The sequence below is a fragment of the Homalodisca vitripennis genome, chromosome 5 (assembly GCF_021130785.1).
Source record: "Homalodisca vitripennis isolate AUS2020 chromosome 5, UT_GWSS_2.1, whole genome shotgun sequence".
In the NCBI taxonomy this organism is placed as follows: Eukaryota; Metazoa; Arthropoda; class Insecta; order Hemiptera; family Cicadellidae; genus Homalodisca; species Homalodisca vitripennis.
Window position 1 is genome coordinate 49,095,861 of NC_060211.1, and position 16,952 is coordinate 49,112,812.

General features: G+C 32.3%; 1 protein-coding gene across 1 annotated transcript in view; it reads left to right on the forward strand.

The window, feature by feature from the left end:
• LOC124362125 (mRNA turnover protein 4 homolog) overlaps positions 1 to 16,151 on the forward strand; it is a 28,560-nt gene extending 12,409 nt beyond the window's left edge. The window contains exons 2-5 of the mRNA XM_046816338.1: positions 4,730 to 4,883; positions 10,411 to 10,563; positions 10,937 to 11,165; positions 14,689 to 16,151. Coding sequence (XP_046672294.1) covers positions 4,730 to 4,883; positions 10,411 to 10,563; positions 10,937 to 11,165; positions 14,689 to 14,964 — 812 coding nt within the window. The 3' untranslated portion in view covers positions 14,965 to 16,151. The remainder of the gene's footprint in view (positions 1 to 4,729; positions 4,884 to 10,410; positions 10,564 to 10,936; positions 11,166 to 14,688) is intronic.
• Positions 16,152 to 16,952: the final 801 nt, after the last annotated feature.

The window sequence follows — 16,952 nt, forward strand, 5'->3', positions numbered from 1 at the left end:
TATATATATATATATATATATATATATATATATATATATATATATATATATATAGTATGAGTTAAGTTGATGAACTAGGTTAGGATTCAGTTAGGAACTAGGTCCGGGTACTCGTTCTTTCTATGAATGGAATCTATGGCCAGTTTCACGTTCCCTCATTTCTCCAACCCTACTTCACAACCAGTTCACACTACTTACCGAAGCGAGAGAAGAAAATGGCAAACCACAGTTATTGAAAACTAACTGATAAATGTAATCTGTACACTACATTTTTTACTTTGAAAATCAAGTTTATTACAAATGTGCTAAGTGTATAGGTGTTCAAACTGTATGTATCATGCATAGTTATGCTGTAGTTGATAGAGTAAGGCATATAAAGTATTTAGGAATATTTGTTAACAGCGAGGTTAATTGGAAAACTCACATAAATCATTTGAAAAACAAAATTAATAATGTTTTAAGGTATTTTTATTTTCTTAGAAGATTATGTAATGAAAGAGTTATGCGTATTCTATATTTTTCATTGATTCAGAGCAGAAATCCCTTTTTGGGGCATACAATACTTATTTGAATGCAATATATGCTCAACAAAAACATGCAGTTAGGTTAATATTAAATAAAGGAAAAACAGTTCATTCAAGTCTTCTTTTTTGGAGTTGAAAATTTGTCCAATAAAATGCATTTTTCTATATAAAGTTTTACAGATTTTCTTTTACAGGAGTGGTAACATTCCACACAAAAATAGAGAATACAAGCAGAAATTAAGATCCGGGAATCAATTTACAGTTCCAAAATCAAACTCTACATTTTTTAAAGAACATTAAATTTTATAGCAAGAATTTTTAACAGATTACCAAACAATATTAAAGAATTACCGAATATTAAAACATTTTTGAAAAGACTTAGAGAGTGGCTGGTAACTTACGAGCACCTTGACTTCCTAATTAAAATTCAGCGTTAACATCTATCTATGAATGTACACCATAAATATTTTCCACCATTATTTTGCTTAGAGGTTTTAAGACATACAGCAAAGTTTGTACATTTTTTTTTCTCTTCAACATCTTTTTTATTACTTATTTTAATTTCAATAATTTCTCATGCAGCAAAGCAAAGAAGCACTGATAGTAAGAAAAAACATTACCTGAAAAAGATTAAATACAAAATTCATTCTTTCACAATCTGGATGCTGTAAAATAATTTTAGTGTTAAATAATTGGAACCTCCAAACAGGTCAAGTGCCGTGGAGGCCCTAAATCTTCTCTTCTGCTATTTACAAAAGTCGGTATATTTATAAGTTTTTATAATGATTAGATATGTAAGGGTACTGAAAGAAGTTACTTTTTAAGTTACATAATTTTTTTAAATCTAAATACATGTTTAAGTTTCCATTTAGTCAGTCTTGGCAAGTGTAATTATATTGTTTATGATTCTTAATTGTGTAAGTTTTTCATTTATTTGATGTATGTTTTGCGACGGTATGAGAAAATAAATTTATTTATTTATTATTTAAATAAAACAATTTGGTTAGAGTTGGCAACCCAAACAAAAATGGGGATGGGTATGTTGCATACCTACATTTGGTTAAGTATGTATTTGGGCTTATTTACATACCTAAATACAAATTTATCTTTTATAATTACTGTACACTGTCATTAGCTGGAATTATAATAAACCATAAAAGTCACAACCTCATAGCTGGCTATTTTTGGTAGAAGCTTTGAAAATCATAACAAAATTTACAGATTTGCACATAAACTGTCCGAAATTTACTTTTACCTCAAAAATACAAAACTGTTCCAACAAGATACATATATCATGTGAAAGTATGTAATATACACTACAAAATGATAAAATACATGGTTTTATGCGCTTAGAAATATTTTACTGAGCTACCAATGAGTTGGTAATCTTAATCTTAGATTTGCACGTAGACAAGGTACAATTTTTAAAGTTTTTCACAAATTTATAAAATGGCTACAGGATGACATACCATGTGAAAGCACACAATATACACTACATTATGACATACATTACATATGGTTTTATGCACCTGTATTACACATGTACAATAAATTAAATACAAAGTCTCCCATTACATGAGAACCAGCATTTCTCGCACTACTACTTCTCTTGCTATAGTAGACCTGGCATTAGAAGGGTTACATGTAAAACAATTGTAATTTACAAACACTTAGTTAAAGAGTAAAATATATAGTACTGTGTAATGTAAAAAGAAATGAGTTCATAATCAATTGTTAAAGAATTACTGAATAAACTACAGTAATGATTTAATCTATTCAACTAGTCTTGTTCTTTGGCTTCCATACAAATAATTTAAACCAAAACAACTCAAATTTATTAATATGTAAAAGATTAAACAGTATAATGTATGGCTTCAGTATAAGTGAAATAACATTGTCAAGGGATGGATGAAGCAAACTATGGTTCTAGTTTACAGTAGTCACGTTAGCTAAAACAATTTCAAATAAATTTATAAATTTCTTAAAATAGTATGTGTTCTAATCTAGAAAACTCATGAATAATTGATCAAGTGGTCGTGATCCATAATTGAACAATAACTGATAATGTGTATGAAATGTAGGTTATATTTTACATAGTTCATCAATCTGGGGGACCGAGGGGAATCTGTATTTCTGGGTGAGGGAGATAACAAGCTAAAGAGAAGTAGGCATTGATGGAGGAAATAACTCTGATAATAACATTCAGCCAAAAAAGTAAAAGGAATTTTAGAGGTCAGAGTAGAGCTATCAACTGCATATGAGGATAATTCAATTGTTATTTGGGTTTTGGGTTTTCCTCTTTACCTTAGTCTATACAACATGCTATAGGTCTTTTTTGCCTGTAGGCATCGTACTTGTACATCTGGTTATTAACCCTTCCAACGCGGAATTTCTCTTTCAATTTTGACTCATAACGCGTAATTAAGTTTAAAATTGTTTTTTACATTTTACCAACTCTAATTTTTTTTAGTTAGTGGTGGCTATTAAGAATAAAAAATAATAGTATCACAAAATAATCAGACCCCTATATTTTTTAACAAATTTTACAAAAAATTGAAAAAAACAACCTCATTACTTGAATTTCTAAAAACATTTTCAATAAGGTAAAATTAATATTTTTTACAAATAACTAATGCTAAATAAATAATTCTAAATATAACAGGAACACGAACAGTAAATAAGGAAATATGGCAAAACAGCGTTAAACACTAAAATATGCCGTGCCGGGATATATCGGTGTACCGCGTAATGGTTCGCCACAGACTGAGGCTAAATCACGCCACAAGGGACAAAGCCACATCCTCCCACCACTGCGATGCGCCAATGAGGTTCAAACTGTAACATTTGCTTTTCGGAACAAGTATTTAACACTCCCTTGAACTCTAGCGGATTCCACGGCAACTACAATTTATTAAATAACACAAAATAGACTTTGAAGGATATATCCGTTTACTGCGTTTCGGTCAAAATCAAGCATAACGGATATATCCGTTTGCCGCGTGGGAAGGGTTAAATTATTTTCCCCTGTTTCGTGATTGGTCAGGTTTGCTGTATAGATTTCATAATAAAGACTTTCTTTTTTGTTTTGTAGTTGTTATTACCCATTTTGTAGTTGTTATTACCCATTTTGTACTTGTTATTAGCCATATTGTATTCAAGTTTCCTTGAATTTGGGGCTGCACTATAATAAGCGACTCCACTCACTCGAATGATCCATTGTACCTGCTGCCATTACAGATGGCCAGTGTTGGTAGATTTGTAGTTGTTATTAGCCATATCGTATTCAAGTTTCCTTGAATTTGGGGCTGCACTATAATAAGCGACTCCACTCACTCGAATGATCCATTGTACATGCTGCCATTACAGATGGCCAGTGTTGGTAGATTCCTATACTAAATATTTTTTTTCAAATAGAGGCTGCTTTTAAAAATTAAATTAAAAAACTACAGAAACAAACACAAGTTGGAAAGCTGAAAAAATGTTTTAAACCCTTGTATAAGGAACTAGTTGAACGAACAGACAGTTTAATACTTACCACCATTTGTTAACCGGTGCTGACTTGCACTGATAGTGATGAATGAAAAGCCACTTGAGATACACTGACCAGTAAAATATGAAAATTCTAAAAGGACTGATCATAAATGTCGTAGAGCTAAAAATATTACAAACTATCCTAACCGTATTGTTTTACTTTATGAAGAGGTCATTTTTGTTTAAGGGGGCTGACGTACTTGTCTAATTACTCAAAGAATTAAAATTTCACTACAAATTAAAAAGAAAACCCGTGAAGTTTTCCATACTAAAATATTCAAATAGTATTTGAAATATAATGGTCTTTTTCATTCTGATAGTCATAAGATATAATTTTATGAGATATTATTATATAAACACAATAATAAGAAAAGAGGCAGGTATCTGAAATAAGTCTTTAACGTGTAAGAATATTACATTCAATGTAGTCTACTACTAGTGTAGTTGGAGAAGTGAAAACTAAACTGGATGTGTACATAGTAACCAAGTTACTACCTTTTATTTATGTCAAACCTAGTAGTAACTTTAAAATAGTTAAGAATGAGCATAACTGCTATTAAAATAAAATGAAAGTATACATTTATCCACTTTATTCATTGCCATTGGTTTTGTAGTATATCATTTTGTGATTAATTTATAAATAATGAATGATTATTTCATTTTGTTTGTTTCAGTGTCTCTGACGTGTACTATAAAGAAGGGAATTGGATTGAACCAAAAAGTACTTGAAAATGTTAAAGAATTGCTAAGAGAATATGGTAGTTTGTATGTATTTACTGCTAGACGTGCGAGTAATGAGGAGTGTAAGTGTGCTCAAAACACTAACAGGTATGATTACTATACTAAATAATTACTTGGATGCACTCTTTGTTTTAAATTGGCAACTACAACTTAAAGTAACTTATTTACTGTGTTGAAAAGTGTATAAAATAGAATAATTTTTATTCAGCCAAATAAATAACATTTCATTCAAATGTGGAATGATGGAAAGTCAATGCATTACAAAATTAACCCTTTGCAAACCACTAATAAATTATGTAATTTTCCTTTAACCCCTAAACATCTATAAAATATATTTTTCTTTAAGTTCAAATGTAGTTTTTATTATAAATATGCTATGACGAAAATACACAATAATATAAAATGGGGTATTTTAGTTACAATTAGCATATTTATGGATAAAATTTAAAAAATAATTATTTATCATTCAGTAGAACCTCTCACATTCGACCAAGATGGGACCAAGCCATGGTCGGAATGGCAAAAAGGTCTAATATCGGGAGGAGCAAAAAACTACTTTCCCAGGTAGAAAAAACTGTATGAATGTATGCAGTGTAATACAATAAGCAAACAACATACGAATACCAGCATTCGTATGTTGTTGACATAATTTCAAACATTTGCAGTTTTTAAATTAAATGAAATCGAGAATAAAATCTAAGGGACGTTTTTTTGTCCACAATACATCCATCGTGGTTGCATTTGAATGTTGCTCAATGTATTTCAGCGCAACATTGAAGACGTCTTTAGCAGCAGAATGACTCACTACGTTGTCACTTGCGGTTTTCTCTTCGTCTGAGTCAATTTCTTCTTCCTCGGCTTCAGCTTCGTTCTGCACAATAGCAATGATTTGGCCGTCGTTTAGATCTTCACTGGCTGTGACTTCCGAAACATCACCTTCAACAAGCCACTCTTGAACAACACGTCACGTGTTGGACTTAGACCGGAGTAGTTTTGAACTTGAACTCTTCTACATCTGTCATCTAGAGATCGTGCTGAAACACTTCTAGTTTTTGTAATGTTTCTGTATTTTCTGTCTCAACATCTGTTTCTGTCGAAGTTGGCTCATGATAAGTTTCAGGTTCTTCTTGTTTCAATGATGGACAAATTTTTTCCAAGCCTTCTAATGGGTTGTTAGTTTAATTTCATCTGAAGGTGCACCAACAATATAGATGGCATCTTTTATATTTAAACTTTTCATTGCCTCAAAAAGGTTAAATCCTTCTACTACTTTTTCCACGAACGAGACAACATATTTTCTTCTGTATCTTCTCTTTGAACACTCAATGACACCCTGATCCATAGGCTGTATTAAAGGTGTATTGTGGGGCGGTAAGAAAAAGCCTATTTAAGAGCAAAACAGCATGAGCAGTTAAGTTTTTTAGACTTTAAATGTTTTTTTTTTACTGAGGGGTCAAATTTGTCAAAACACCATTCCTTATACAAATGACTATCCATCCAAGCAGATGATTGATTATGATAGAAAACGGCAAGTGTTGCCATGTTTAGATTTTTAAATGCTCTTGGCTTCTTAGATTTCCCTATGACGAACAATGGCATTTCGTGGCTTCCTGCGGCATTACTACAAGTTGTAATTGTGTCTGTCTTTAGCAAGCCTTGTTCCTAACACAGGCTCATTTCTAGCACCAAGAGTTGTGCTTGGAAGCATTTTGTAATTTAGGCCTGTTGTTTCATCTACATTTGAAACTGTCTCAGATTCGAGTTTCTTTTCTATGACTAACTTCTCAAAATTTTCTATAAATTCTTTAGCAGCATTATCATTAGCTGAGTTTTTCCCCTGCATTTATAACATGTTGTATGTATGCCATGACACAATTTCCATTTATGTAGCCATCCTTCACTAGTGCTAAACCTTTATAGATCACTTTCCAACTTGTCATGCAATTTTATAGCTTTTCCCTTTACGATAAGGCCTGACAATGGTGATCCTTTGCACCTTTCCTGACAAAATCAAATCCATAAGGCTTCATCAACAAGTTCCAGTTTTGGTTCTTTCAACATTTTTCTTCTTTTTAACGCATCATCTATCTTCACTGTCGTTGAGTACGCTTCCATACTTTTATGGCTTTTCCTACAGTCCTTTACCGTAGTCTTCCCTACACCCAACTCAGAAGGTATCTTAGTAACAGACTCACCATGGTCCAATCGTTGCAACCTCACATTAAAGCACTTCACAATCCGTAGTCATGAATTGGGGAAATACACAAACAGTATAATGGGAAAAAACAAAAACAGTTTTGACGTTAACAAACATATAACATTACAAGATTGTAGTCAGAGACCATTCCACATAAACAACCACGGCTGAACAGATGGTTTGTGGCATGAAAACAAAGAATATTGTAGTGTATATGAGTCACTCTTTCAGCCTGATCAGGCTCACCAACGGAGTATGGTCGGATCACACAGACGGTCAGATATTGGGTGGAGACGGATGTGGGAATGTCGGATATGAGAGGTTCTACTGTACTGTTAATTAGATTTAAATTCAAATTCTTGGCGCAATCTAATAAAATTGAAAAATTATATAAACTACTAATCATTAGAGCATTTATCGTAGATATGATCTATTATTTTTATCTTATTATTATATTATAGGCAGACATTGGATATATTTGGTTATGGCACTGTAGGATTCGCAAATCAGACGAGTATATGGACGGAGCTACATAAAGCTCCTCCTGCCGTGGAATGTAGGTCGTCTAAAAATATGTTCTAGTCAACCGCGATAAGCACGGAATGTGTGCCTGCCATTTTAAAGGATTTTTTGTGAACTAAAATCCACTCCAAGAGACACAATGTATAATTTAGGATATAATCGTGTTTGGCGTTTAGGTCAGTCTGTCATTCGAATATATCCATATATGGCGTGGGAAGGGTTAAAACCAGTACTTCACAGTATAAGGACACACGACATTCATTTCAAATAAAATATCAAGTACTATACTAAAATTGGAGTTTTTATTATTTTGTAAACAATTCTCTTCAGCTATAAAAAGGATGGTTTAACTCTTTGACTGAGTTCTTTTTAGGTGTTATAGGTTTGGTGCAGGAGAAGTAATACAAAAACAGTCAATTTAATAATTTTTAAATTGTCATATATTTTCGGAAGTTAATATATCCATGCACAATATTTATTATACTGTATTTACAAAATATGAATATAAAATAATATATTGTCATTATTTTCTTTTAAACATTCTAAGTTCAACCAGGTACATAAAAATGAGTTTTCAACATATATCAGTTATAACAACAGAATTTTAGAGAACTAGAAATAGAATCATCTGATTACTTTGGAACAATTGACTGAACACCGACATATGGCGGTAAATTAGAACTGAAAAGAAATAATGGAAAGTTAGTGCAATAAGAATAATATGCCATCAAACGGCTGCCAATATTACACTATGATCCTCCAGGGTATGCAAAGAAACTGGTTTTATAATTTGAGTACTACGATCGCTTGTGTACACGAATAGACAGTGTTGTTTAGTAGTCCTTGACTGCAATCTAACCGACTAACAGACTCAACCAGTTAGTCAGTTAGATTACAGTCAAGGACTACAAAACAACAAGACGTAAAGATCCTCATGTACATGGGACTATTTGGTTTGAACAGTTCGAATGCTCGTCGGTAGTGAACAGACAATCACTAATTCGTATTTTAACCGTACATCGTACAATGCTTAGTTGTAAATAAATATATTCTCTATAAATATATATCCATACATTTTTACGTAAATGTAATATATTCTGGAAGCTCATTTTATAACCTACATTTCTATGACTTAAAAAGGAAAAATTAATTGGAATTTTATACATATTCATTTCCCTGCATCTCTGCAAATCCCTTTGAGGTACTGTGGTATTCTTAGGCTTCCCCCTCCCCCACAAAAGATAAATAAATTATACTTTAAAAAATCAGATGAAATTATTTGGTTTATTTGTTGATTGTACTGAACCGATCTTGCGTACTGGCGAAATCATTGTCTCATACCGAAAGTTCGTCCACCGCTAGACCTATGATCCGCAATACTGGGCTACAGTCTGCCCCACGGTAGCGCTTTGTTTGTATTTATTTGTTATCTTTGTATTTACGAATTGGATACATGTATTTATTAAACATTACAGAAAGGAAAGTTGTTATGTATACACAATGTTATGTCGACACATCGAAAGACACAGAGATAAAAAGGAAGGAGCTTAAAATAGGTGATAGCGATAAATCGGCACCGAATTTCTCGCATATCGATAGCGGCAAAATGCTAGATCACTGCTTTGTGGCATTTCGTGCAAATACTGCTAGTGACGATAAAATGTTATCGTTGCACTTGGCGTAGGGGTTAAATACAGTACTACAGTTGTCTATTTGGTTTGAAAATTGATTAGATAATCGGTAATTTTTGACCAGGAAACCGGGAATTTGAAAAGAGATTTTGAGTGGCCACCCTGACTGTGAAGGTGTGTCTATCAACTTATTTGTTTCATTTCAGATGTCAGTATTTAGGTAGTTGTCAGCGCCTGTAGTGGCTACTTCTACATTGTGCACAATTTTATTGAAAAATGTCAATATGGTAGTTGTCATCACCTGTAGTGGCTGCTTCTACTTGTAAACAATTTTATTGAAAAATGTCATTATTAGGTAGTTGTCAGCACATGTAGTGGCTGCTTCTACTTGTACACAATTTTATTGAAAAGTGTCATTATTAAGTAGTTGTCAGCACCTGTAGTGGCTGCTTCTATTTTTACACAATTTTATTGAAAAGTGTCATTATTAAGTAGTTGTCAGCACCTGTAGTGGCTGCTTCCACTTGTACACAATTTTATTGAAAAGTGTCATTATTAGGTAGTTGTCAGCAATTGTAGTGGCTGCTTCTATTTTTGCACAATTTTATTGAAAAGTGTCATTATTAAGTAGTTGTCAGCACCTGTAGTGGCTGCTTCTACTTTTACACAATTTTATTGAAAAATGTAAATATTTAGGTAGTAGATGTCAGTGCTCGTAGAGGATGCTTCTACTGTATACTAGTTTTTATGAACACTTTTAATGTATTAGAAGCCAAATAAAAAAATTCTAAGGGCATAAATCTAGTATTATATGTCATTATGTGGCATATATTTTGTGTACTTTCATGTAGTAGCCTATGTGTCTTATGGTGCTGTTTTGTATTTTGAATAAAAAATTAACGTTTTTAGCTTGTACAAGCCAATTTAAGATGATGAACTCATTGGTAAGCCTGTGATTAAATGTGTGATTCAGATCCATCCTATATTTCTTACTTTTTGTTAAACCTGAACATTGTGGATTCTTTTTTATGTTTTACATGTCGTGTAATTTCTTATAATCTTTGTATCTTTTTCATTGAATTTCTTACCACTTGTTTTGAATATTTACACACATATATTTACACAATTATAGACATTATTGAGCATGATGCTATAACATGTCAGCTTGCTAAAACATGTTGACTATTGAGGGAGGGGTGTTTGTACAAATTCTTTTAGCAGTCAAAGGTTAAATGGCTAAGAACTAACATGCTCTTGTGTACAGGTTCTCCATGGGAAAACCGAAGGCGATGGACGGTTCTCTGAGTCACACCAAGGCAGAAGAACAGCACAAGGATCTCCACAAAGTATCTACGTTCGAGGAAGAACTGTTCAGACGCCAGCTAACCCGCAACCCCTTAGATGAATTGATTACTCAGTTAGTACCATAGATATATTGTATTTAAATAGTTTGGGAATTTGGTAAATTTATAATGCATTACTTTTCTATTCAAATTATGTCATTTAAGTCATTGGTTTGATTATAGTATTGCATCTTCTAAAATGTACATTCTTTGCACATAAGTATGTTTTCTGATCAAATTTGAAAAACAAGCCTTTTTACTGCCTCTTAAAATATAGGTTTATACCATTGAATTTAAATTAAAGTGATTTAACATTTCTCTGTATAGAAATGTAGTTTTAAGAGAAAAATAGTGCTACTTTTTTGCATTTATAATTACCTTGGTTGATACAAACGATAATGTAGAATTCAAAGGAATAATTAGTATATTGACTTTTTTCTGTTGTAGAATGTCCAGTAGTAGCTCAAACAAAAGTCATGCCAGATCAGAGTCTGTACCTATAGAAAAGATGACGTTGGAAGCAGGAACTCTACAAGAGTATGCTACTAAGATGGAACCATTCTTCTGCAGCCTTGGTCTCTGCATGCAGATGGTGAAAGGGGAAGTCATTCGGTGTAAGGACCACACTGTGTGTAAGCAGGGTGTCCAACTTATCCCAGAACAGGCTGGTATACCGGTGAGAAATAAATTACTTTTTCCTGAATAGTATTGAGATAAATTTATTCAAACTAAGTCTAACTGACCAGTGAAGGTATAGAAACTATTTAAAATCCAACACGTATGTTGGGAAGTGTTGGAACTATAGTCCAGACGAACAATATAAAATGTGCTATTTAATTACCAATATAATTTTTGTTATATTATTATACAAAGCAGGATTACTTTAATAGACTTAATTCTCATTGAAGTATCGGGTTCTGATGATTCATTACAAGAACTTTAAACTAAAATTCCTGTCACCGTAATAAAGGAACTGTTAAAATATTTTCTGGTTGTAAGAAAATCTATCATAAACAAGATTACTAAATTTTCTGATTCCTGTCATTATTGAAGTATAATTGTGCAATTAAAATAAGAGCAAACATTAAATGAGAGAACTTAATGTCTAGTTCCTATAATCATGGAACTGTTAATTTGATTTAAATGTTGGTCATGTATTTTTATCTGGTTTGCCTATTTCTTCATTATATTCAGTACCAAGATGTCTTAGAAACATTTGTGAAATTACATGTTTGCTGATCAAAATATTTTGTTTTACTTCAAATATTTGTTATTCAAGTTTTTATCCTTTTACTTTACTCTAATATAACTTTTTTCTCCCAGTGTTATTCAACTGCACTATGTTTTCTATGAACAAAGTTATTTAAACAGCTCATCATTTTAACCAATTTAAAAGGTATTATTGTATTTTATTCTAGTTACAAGAAAGCAAAGATTGAAATTATACTTGAAAGTACTATAAAATTAATCAAATTTATGTTCAACTGTAGCATAATAAACTTTATTCCAAACCATTTATTTCGTCCATTTATTTAACATAACCAAGTTATTTCGTCCTTTAACCCTTTAAGGACCAACCGTCTGATTTATCGCCGGCGGCGTACTATGCGAAAAGGACCAGCCGTCTGATTTATCGCCGGTGGACTTTTCATATTTTTTAAGAGATATTTTAATCTTTTATATGGAATAAATATACTATTTTTCTATTCCCTGTATGTTTCTTACTATGATATCAAATTTTAAACGTCTTTGGAATCATCAGCTTGGTGAAATAAAATATTTTATGGCCATGTTGCATCGTAATGTTGTCAGGGTACTTTGGGATTATACCGACCACACCCAGACATGAATCGTTATTTGACATTTTGCTTCTACTGATTACTAGATTAGCGTAGAACAAATTTCGTCAATATAAAACAGGAATTGTCTTATCGCAAACCCCTCCCCATCCTCAGACAGAGGTCAAAGTCGAACGGTCTAGTAGATAACGTAATTGCAGAGTCTCGCCGCCCGTTCAGCTGGTGCGTCGCTTTGTTGTACTTCCGTGTTTTACCCCTACATTTCTACAAACACAAAAACTAAACTCTTTATTGAAAAAAACACACACAACTTGTTTTTATGTACCGTGCAAAAAACTTAAATAATCATGTGATGCCGCGCGGCCTGCCGTAATCGGGATTCTCGAGAAAGATAAGATAACAGCGACAACAATACTGATCACAATACCTGGAAACGCTTGTTGATTGATGGAATGTTAGTTCTGTTACTCAACTACATCGTTTTATAACATTCTAAGTTCATTGAAAAAAGTTTAAGCGTTGGGGGCATATAACGGAATCTGACCCCATTAACAATTATTGATAGTCGTTGTAAGTTTGTAATTTTGTAATTAAAGAGTTGTTTTTTCGTTCTATCATGTTTGTTTCTATAAATGTATATTTTTGTGTTCTTCATAATGGTGTGGTCGGTATAATCCCAAAGTACCGAATAATATCCTTAGTAGCCTATAAGGTTTTGTATGTTAGGCTAATGCTGAAAAGTGTGTTTTAACCAGTGTTACAGAAAAATTTAATTCATTTACAAACTTTTTATTTTTTGTTCCAGGGCTTTCAAATTTTGTACAGTTATAGAAAATTATATGTAGAACTAATAAATACCATTTCCCACAAATAGTTTATTCTTATTTTTGGTAGTTATTGAAGATCAAACTCAATTTTTTAATTTTTTTTCTTTTTTTATTTGATAAACAGATAAATCAAATTGTTTTTTACTATATAATGACTTAAATTTATTTTTTCACAATGAACAGTTTAATTATAAACATTTTAAACCTAAAAACAAATCTGTACAGTAATTAGTTCTGAAGATATGATTTTTCTCTCAAACGCTTGAAAAATTGCACATTTTTAATGTGCACAGTTCTTGGAGCATGGCCAGAAAAACGCAAAAATTTTCTTTGCACATGTCAAATTTTGGTCTGGTCCTAAAAGGGTTAATTAAAATGAACTTGATTGAATTTGTTACTAATTGAAATTTTGATTTCAATAAATTGACAATTCCAATGAACAATATTAATTTACTTAAGACACCAAAACAAACTTATATAGTCTGTTATATAAAAAATTGTAGTTGGGATAAGTAAAACGAACATGTAAATAATTATGTCTGGGCGTTTTTATACAAAAGATAGTCCTCCACATTTTTCCTAACTTAGTTGTCATGAATCTGTCCTAAGACATTTTTAAAACTTTAAAATAGTGACAATACTATACAGAGTAATTACTTATATATATATATATATATATATATATATATATATATATATATATATTTATATATATATTACACATAACATTTCAGCCTGACTCCCTTACCTGGGCTGGGAGATTACCTTCATTATAACACATATAACACAATAAATATACAATTCAGTCTTGCAACATCTAAACATGGGCAGACATTTTATAAAAAAAAAATAGATGTATTATGCTGGTGATAAATTTATTAACAAATTTTAAAATGTAATAAAAAATTCACTTGTTTTTGTGATGTGTGAAATATATATGACCTTTGCTTAAAATAATGTCCTAGAATGTCGTGCACAATGGTCGGTTTGAGGTAAAGAGAAATAACACTGTACAATAATTTAAGTTATTGTAATTTACTTGAATCCTATGGCTTAACTTAGTTTTAACAATATTTTAGATACAAGAAAATATTATTTTCAAGTATACAACAACAAAATTGACAGTTCAAATTAATAGCTTAATTTGTACATAAACATTTTTTTCCTTGTCAGGTACAGTACACAATTTGCAGGCATGGTAAATCACAACTGAGATGCATTGTGTATTCCTTGTAGGAACCCATAAAAACATTGAAAAACATACTATTTTTTGTTCAAAACTAAAAGCCCTCATATTTTTCTCATATAAACTGTTTTTGCAAAGAAAAGAATTTTGTTTTTGAACATGGAAAATACTACAGCAAAGCAATTGGTCCAGAAATTCCCTGGTGTTTAGAACATTGTAAAAAATATATATTACTGATGTAATAAACATTGAAGGAGTTATGAATATTCTGAAGTTTTGTGTAATCCAGTGTAAATGTCAGACTGGAAATAAAAAAAGTTACTTTTATGAAACAATAAAGAAGTATTTTGTTTGTACTTCTTATTAATGTGGCATATTTTGTTCCAGAAAACCAAATCGTTTAAAGATCACATGGCTAAATCCCGACTAGTACCACAAGGTGCTTACCCAAGATATGGACATTTAAAAAAACTGAAAAAACCAAAAGAAGAATGCTTAGTACCAACTATTTGTGCTACTACTACTACTAATACCGCCACCACAACCACTACCAAATCAAATCCACACAAACCCAACAAACAAATTAAAGAAGAAATGGTAATCTCAACATCAAATGAACAAGAAGTCCAAGAAATAAAGACAGAAAAGATTGATGAGATTTAAAAAAAACTAATTAAAAGAACTCAAAGAAAAAAATTAATGGGACCACATTCATTATCTGCAAAAGGAACGCCTTCCAGGAAGGGTTAAAGAATTTGAAGACTACAGAGTAGAAAGCTAAGATCCTAGTATGTATGTAATTGTTTTATTATATAGCACTGTCGAATATTTGTAAATGACATGAATACATGTTTGTGTTCTAATCAACATTGTTGATCTACTAATTTGGCAATGCCTTGCCTAACCTTCAATCTTTCAGAGATGTAAAGTGACATCTCATCCCTCTAACTGAATACCGAGTTAAAGTGCCATACTTTGTAATAAATCTCAGTATGTCACCATCATCTTCATTTTCAAACATTGGAGTCAGATACAGATTTACCCTTTGACTGGTGAGATTTTTTCTCTGTAAGAGTGCCCTAGAAAGTGAGTTTTTTTGTGATTTGGGTGTACTGCAAGAGAAGTGTTATAAAAAACAATCAAGTAAAACTTTTGAAGATTTTGTTTGTATTTTTACAGAAATTATTCTAATTATGCACTAAAGTTATTTTATTTACAAAGTACGAATATAAGATAAATACTGTCAGTATTTTCTAATAAGCATACTGTTTAAGCCTAGTCCACACTGAGATACAATGTTCGCAGACTGTATGCAAACAGTCTGCATACTGTATGTAGACTGTTTGCAGACTGTATGGATACTGTCTGCATACAGTATCCAGACAGTTCACAGACTATGGAGATTGTATGTAGACTGTTTGTAAACAGTATGCGAACATTGTTCATACATGTATGTTAATCGTTTCGCGTCTACACCAGCTACTCTGCCAGTCAGTCACATGATCCTGACCGAGGAAGATATTGCTCTAGTTAGTGCTTGTTTTATAATTTTAAACTAAGTGAGTACCTTACCAAGAAGAAGGCGTTGGTGGACCCGGACATTTCTGGAAGAAGGTTCATACTACAGTCAAAACCTTCTGTCGGATCTAAGGTTTGAAGATGGCACTGGTTTTCGAAATTTCACAAGAATGACACCAACTGACTTCGAGATACTGTTGAACGTGGTAGAACCAAATATTACCAAGAAATGTACCAATTTCAGAGCCTAAAAATCATATTAGTAGTTTTTTATCTGAGCTGACATACTTTGGAATTTTTGTCGTTTTATAATAAACAAATCTTAAACATTACATTTGGTAATTAATTCTTACCTCTTCATCTTCGTTCTTCCCAGGTATGGTGCTTCTGCTTCCACGGGTCTCTGTTTCCAGCAACAAAAATAGAAGCATTTCATATCCAAACCACCCTACCTTCTTTGGTGAACTACCACTTTTTTCTGGCACACAAGGATTTGTGCTCACTACGAAATTGCACTTTCAAATTTTTTTTTTTTTTTGTCTACTTCACCAATATCAAAAGCTAACACCTCGGCAACTTCTTTTAACGCATCCCGCTTTTTGTTTCGGTTTTTATTTTCTGGGACCGATACATCCCATAAAGCTGGAAGTGAATGAAACTCCTCTATCAGTTTGATTGTCTTTTCCTGTGTCCACGGCGTCATTATTGCACGCAATCACAACTAAAATCAAACCACAACACCAAGGGCACAGTAGATGTTACTCAGAGGAAGGCTAAGTGCAGACTGACCCAGGCTCGGATCTCTTGTATCTCAACGTGTCTACACTTGCAGACTTGAAACAAGATACCGCAGATTTGTATTCGTGTTTTCCATTTGGTTGGAAAACGAGAAATATTGTATTTTGTCCCCCAAAACACAGGTTTTGGTATTCCAATTGTATGCAGACTGTATCTAAACTACCTGCAGACTGTATGTAAACTACCTGCAGACTGTTTCCAGATTGTATGAAGACTGTCTGTTGATTGTCTGCAGACTGTCTCCAAACATCACTGGATACAAAAAGATAGTCTGCATACAATGTATCCGGATACAAATCTGCCAGTCTAGGCTTTAGTACACTAGCAAGAAGAAA